This window comes from Anopheles nili, chromosome 2, assembly GCF_943737925.1.
Source record: "Anopheles nili chromosome 2, idAnoNiliSN_F5_01, whole genome shotgun sequence".
Taxonomy (NCBI): domain Eukaryota; kingdom Metazoa; phylum Arthropoda; class Insecta; order Diptera; family Culicidae; genus Anopheles; species Anopheles nili.
In genome coordinates this window covers 40,589,001-40,595,000 of record NC_071291.1, presented here as the reverse complement: position 1 = coordinate 40,595,000, position 6,000 = coordinate 40,589,001, and the positions used below count along the sequence as shown (strand labels likewise).

The following is a 6,000-nucleotide window of genomic DNA, read 5'->3' as shown; positions in this document are numbered from 1 at the left end:
TTAATGTTTCCCTCTGAATTCAAGAATTTCAAGCAATCTTGGTGGATTCAACTTTTTACAGCAGTTTGTTGTATGAAAAAAACGGCAGGCGTTTGGAAATACTGAACTGCCATGTAAATTAACTGGAAACCAAATTTAAACCAAAAATATGCTTCGATTTCTTATGTTTTTTTGCGTGATTAATTTTATTGGTCATCGCTCTTCGTAATTCATAGGTATTTGCGAAATGTTGTGTTGAATGTAAGTGACATAATTATTGATATTATCAATATGCAAAAGTTTGCGTAACACTAGCAGGATCATCCTCATCTATTGATTTGTAAAAAAAAATGTTTGGTATGTTTAACTATTGAATGTCGTCCTAGTGGTCAGTTACGTGTGGTGTATATGCTAGCTCAACGTTGGGTAATTGTTAGCTCAGGCAACACACACTCCGTAAGTTTCGTACAGTACATGCTCGGTTCACAGTATTCTATCTTCCCACTCCCTCCGGAAGTAATGTTTCCACGTTGCGTATATTGAAACTATTATTATCCAACCAGCCCGGCTAGTATTGGACTAGGAATTGACATACACTTTTCTCTTTTCGTTATCCATCCAGTCGACGCCCGTCGGTTCGCTGCAAACCGGTCATGAAGTCGTCGTTTCGCCAAACCGGGAAAGACACACGCCCGCAAACAAGGTAAGACGTTGCATTGGCATTGCTTTTAACTACTTTTAGAAATCGCGGTGTCGCAGGTGAGTGTGCGCCATTTGCTGCACGCCATCTTCGGCAAACGCGGAGTGATATTTTTCATTTACTTATTTTGGCAATTCTGCATCAAAGTTGTCACTACCTCCAATAACACTCACACACGTAACTAAGATTCACATCGAGGGTGAAACATTCTCGTCCATTTCCGATTCATTCCGATCGAGGCGTTGCATCGTCTGTCATCATTTACAAATGGTAAAAGAAAAACCAATGGAATTAAAACTGCATATCCTTTTCATATGCATTTCTTTTTTGCCGTTTGAAACGAAAAGCAAAACATCCAACCCTTCTATCTTTTGTCAAGGGCAGGGATTTGGTGATCGTTGTGTCGTTTCCGTGTTGTATACTAATAAATAGTGCATCCCCCCATTCCTCAAACCAACTTCAGCCCATTCTCGTGAAGGGTGGTTCCTTTATAGCGAACAAGAGCAAATGCATGGCGGCGGAAAATCATCATAACATCCGGGTGACTAAAACAAGTCCTAGTTGTTGTCTTTTTGGTGCGCTAACGATCCTCTGTCAGGAGGGGAGTCACTTTGTGCACCGTAAGACGACGGAAGGTCCTTCCGATCACTTTCACTACCATTCATCTCCGGCCCCTTTTCGGATCATATGCTGGTCTAAGTTGCATCCCTGGAAACCGCATAGGGTGTAAATTAATCTTGTCATCGTCCGTCCAAAATCGTGTCCACGTATCATAGAAAGTCACACCATCATCGCATCGAATCACTGCGGATTTTTGCGTGTAAAAAACACTGCACGACTTGCGTTATTGGGTATCTGCAAATGCCTCTATATATTGTGACCAATCAGCAGCACCCCATTTATCTCAAAACAACACCACTGATCGAATGAAAAGCATATTCTTACACCTATAGATACACGGTTTTGTTTGAAAGGCGTCATGAAGATTTTTGTTTACTATATCCGTTGCTTGAAAACGAAAAAGTCCTCCTTACTACACGCACGATACATTGTGGTTTTGTTTCGATTGGCAGGTTTTCAATCATTGTTTGTTTACGTTTGTGTTTGTGCGCGTGTTTGTGGTGGTTCGCATTTGTAAGCAAATGCGCCCGATCTTTTGTGTGGTTTTTTTGTTTGAAATATGTTGCGTGTGTGCGTGTTAATTACTCAATATAGTTTAGTTGATGTCTTGAGTTTTCTCATGATAGCTTTTTCTCCAGTTTGTGATTAAAACAAAACAAAAATTGGTACGCTTTCTTTTTGTGTTTTTTTCTTTATTTATTTTTCTATGTAAAGCATCGATCATTACTAGTTTTCAATCTCAGGATTGCGTATCGAACTGGAAGTGAGCTTTCAGTCGGTTCACATGGTTCTCAAATGTAGAATGGCTAGAAATTATTGTGAGCTACCTGTGATATTTCGGTTAGCCGTCAGCTAACAGGTATACGAAAATTGCTGTCCGTTTTGTGTGTTTTTGTTATGGAATTACTGTACCTTGTTGGTAGGATTCGACCATCGAGATTTGGACATTTCGATAAACCCTAGCTTCTGGAAGAGTGTTCTAGAGGCATGGTTCACATCCAGTATGTACGCAATCACTTCCGAACCTTCGATTTCGTCGCCGGTCATTTCCCACGTGGCCACCATCTGAGTCACCCAGGCCTTAACGAGTACCGACGCCAAGCCACGCTGTCGATGGTCGGGCTGAATGTACAAATGAGCTACCGCGCCATATTCGTTCGTCAGCACCCAGCCGGCAAGTTGGTCGCGCTTTTCTCCGGTTACCAGCGCAAGTCCTCCATTTAACTGCAGTAGTGATCGATAGTAGTGCTCCGAACCCTCGTACCGATGGGGCCAAGTAGCGTTGATTAGGTGTGCATGCTTCGCGTCAAGTGGCAATATCTCGTAACCTTCCGGAACGCTGGAGGAATTGTAAGAATTGCATATAGAACAATCAGTGCACTATGCTTCTGGCGCTGAACGGCTTTCTATTGCATTTTCCGATTGGCAACACACCTCACCAACATCTTTTTGGCTTCTTCTCGGGGTAAACGGAAGAAGGTGGAGTTCCGGAACTCAAGATGGGGTGCTTTTTTCTGCACAACCGCCTGAAGCATCGAATAGTGCTCCAGTGCGACGCAGCTGAACGCTGGATCCTTACGCCAATCGATCCAGGCGGTTTCGAAAAGGGCACTTTGTAACTGCGACAAGTCCTCGCGAAGCGTCCAGAATGTCACCACCGGGTTCTGTGTATGTAAAACACACGAAAAGCTGTCTCATTGCAAACTTACCAACCACAAGGACCAATCACCGCTTACTTTTTCTGCTTCGGTAACTGCTACAAATGTGCCGGTTGTCGTAAGATCTTTCAGATCGGCATCCAAAAGTGTGTAAAACTGCAACCGCAAGCTCGCCGCTATAGTCCATTCCTCGGTGCTGCTGCCATCAACCGAAACGTTTCGAATCTTGTCGCACCACTTCAGGTGATTATCGATGAATAAGTATGGAGCTAGCGTACCAGGCAATCCACGACCGTAACACTCACGCAGCAGCCTTATCTCGTGCTCACTGAGGTTCCGTAATGGATCAGCTGACTGGGAGTGGTGCTCCATTCCGTGTTTGTAGATGGTACGACAAAAACCCAGCAGCGCGCGCCACAATAGCGAGTAAAAATACCTCGTTCGGCGGTGGTCAACAGGCAACTGAAATGATTGCACTCACGCCTATCTCCACGTGCTCTCCTACGGATATGACTGATCATGTCTAGAGAAGCTTCACTCCTGTTCCGGATCGCTGTTTACACGGTGTTACTTTTCCCGTGCGCCTTATCGCTGCTGCGGTCGCGTGTGACTTTAAATGTTGATTGTTCGTCTAATACTCGTCTCTCGAAACGAGCTTTCATGCTTTTATGCATTGCATCAGAATCGTAGAGAAATATGTTTACTCAGTGTTATTTTTGCGTCATCTGCTATAAATGTTTCTGGTTCTACGGTTCTGGCTCATGGTTTTATAGCGCGCGTGCCTCTTCAACATGTTTCAGTATCATACTTTTCTTCGATCATTTTGTTTGTCTGCTCTGTAGTAATTCTCGGTCAAAATTGTCCAATTGTCCGTTTGCCATTCGTTTCTCTGCAGGAAGGCGCTGACTTCTTCAGCTATTACGATGAGGAGCTCAACGACGAGACAGTTCAAATAATTGAGGTTAGGAAAAATAACACCTGTCTGTCGCTTGCAATCATAACGGCCAAACTCCTCCCCCCTAGCTCGTCTCGTTTTTGTTCTTGTCACGTGCCCGTGTCGTGTCTTGCCGGCTATTGCCGAGATTGTAATGCCATCCAGTCGAAATTGTTGTAAAAGCGCGCATTCCCGTGCATTTCGTGCTGAGTAGTCAGAACAATCCATAGAGCAGGCAGAATTCCACTGGTCGTTTCTACCCAAAGTCTATCGTTTGAAGTAACGTAGAGCTAGAATAGAGAGTATGTCCTCGGTGATTGCTTGTTTGCTGTACGCACTTGTTGTGCCTTATGAGCGTATTGTGAGTTGAGTGTTTTGTTATCAATTAGCAGGGGTCAATTGATAGATAGGAGTGGCCTCTCTAGTCCACGACGTTTTTGTTTCTCTCCATCGTTTGTATTGTTTCGTTTTTGTGTAATTAACTCGCCATTGACTATGTAGTAGTACGTGAAAACAAAGGCTTGTTTTAGTACCCCGGTTTTTTCTTTTGCGATGATCATGTAATGCTCCTTTTTGCCTCCTTTACTACAAAAATAAGATGTTGCGCTCGTTGTTCCTTAGCTGTTCCTTTCCTTCGATTCGATTAGGCCTTGTGCTCGCGTTTGAATGTGGGTTTTGTGCATTTGCAACAAGCGTACACCATAGGTATCTTAAATTGCTACCGAAAACGATAACAAAATCATACAAACACACCGTAGTGATTGGAAATTTATGTAACCACATCCTGTTGTCCGATCGAGAGTGAAACAAAAAAAAAAGCTACAACAATTGCACACTCGTTATGCGTTTGATGCAGAAATTCTATTCCATAAATTCGCCACCACTTAGTTCGATACTAATACACCGATCGTTCACGATCTTCGTTCCATTTTTCTCTTCTCTCCCTCAACCCGCATCCGGCCGACTCTCTCTCTCTCTCTTTCTTTCTCTTCCTTCCTGTTTCTCTCTTTCTCACTCCCGCGCAAACTCGTTGCGATCGCGTCTCCTCGAACCCCATCGCCTGCGCCTCCACCACCGGTGGGATCGCCATTGTCGTGCGTGTCCTGTCCGCGTGTTACCGTAGCAGACGAATTCGAAAGGAGGTGTAGCCGCCTGGCCGGACGTGCCCAAGCAGCCTGGCACGCTGGGAAATCTCACGCCGGCTGACCGACACGGCTCAGTTCAGGTATGTGTTTCTTTTACAACAATCGCTGCATTTAGACATCCTCTCGCTCCCAGCTCCTCGATCTCTATCACTGAAAGAATCCCGCTCCTCCCTCGCCCACGGTCCCTACCAACCCACCGCAGTGTCGTCCTTCTAGCAGCTACTATCGCTGCGGTGTTGTTTGCTGCTCTTTTCCGAGAAGTACCGAAACTGTGTGTCACTCTTCCTGCGAGTGGGTGTGTGTGTCCCTCTTCTTTCTCGTTTTGTTGTCTTTTGTCGTGGCTCCTTCTTCTCGTTGGGATCCCCACCCTAGCTAGCTGTTTTTATGTGTGTGTGTGTGTCTTGTATGTGTGCATTTGTTACCTATAGCCGTGTGTACCTCTAGTGATCCTTTAGCGCAACCCTGTTGTGTAGTAAACCCTTTGCTCGAGGGCAATCTCGAGAGCAATTAGCGTTCCATGTCCTTCCCACTGGAATGCGGCTGGTATCACTTTGGTCTGTCAGCCAGCCTGGTCTTGTCCTTTTTCCACCTGCTACTGTGCGTGCCCTCTTTCTATCTCTCCTCTGTCAATGTTTTCTCTCTCTCTATTTCTCTTTGCGTGTTCTTTGCTATCGCTACCATTTTTCATTCGCTTTTCCTGCCTAGGGTGTCCTGTATTTAGTGACACCTTAAGCATTACCGCCCACTGGCTTTAATGTGTGTAGTACCTGTGAGCACTGTGTTTGTGTCTCACATGTTGTTTTCCCCGCGAGGTTTGTATCCGCACACGGTTAGGTTAAAAAGCTTTTAAAATTATGTAAAGAAATACAATAAGTTCAAAGTGATCCCCCTCCCCCGGGGAGTATCTGGGAACGATCTCGGAGTAATAATTTTCCCCTGATTTTCTCGGCTAAGTGGGGCTTA

At 44.9% G+C, this 6,000-nt stretch overlaps 2 protein-coding genes across 9 annotated transcripts in view; one reads left to right on the top strand and one right to left on the bottom strand.

Moving 5' to 3' along the window:
* LOC128720148 (casein kinase I) overlaps positions 1-6,000 on the top strand; it is a 34,191-nt gene that overhangs the window by 23,444 nt on the left and 4,747 nt on the right. For 3 of the 8 annotated variants that reach the window (XM_053813798.1, XM_053813796.1, XM_053813797.1), the window contains 2 exons: positions 602-682; positions 5,019-5,117. In XM_053813798.1, coding sequence (XP_053669773.1) covers positions 602-682; positions 5,019-5,117 — 180 coding nt within the window. Of the gene's footprint in view, positions 1-601; positions 683-3,853; positions 3,920-5,015; positions 5,118-5,298; positions 5,309-6,000 lie in introns of all 8 variants that reach the window. The other 5 variants (XM_053813800.1, XM_053813803.1, XM_053813795.1 and 2 more) reach the window with 4 other exon arrangements.
* Positions 2,083-3,385, bottom strand: LOC128720151 (uncharacterized). The gene is made up of 3 exons (XM_053813805.1): positions 3,037-3,385; positions 2,735-2,964; positions 2,083-2,639 (listed from the first exon to the last, which is right to left on the bottom strand). The coding sequence occupies exons 1-3, from the start codon at positions 3,328-3,330 to the stop codon at positions 2,204-2,206; spliced, it is 960 nt and encodes a 319-aa protein (XP_053669780.1). The 5' UTR covers positions 3,331-3,385; the 3' UTR covers positions 2,083-2,203.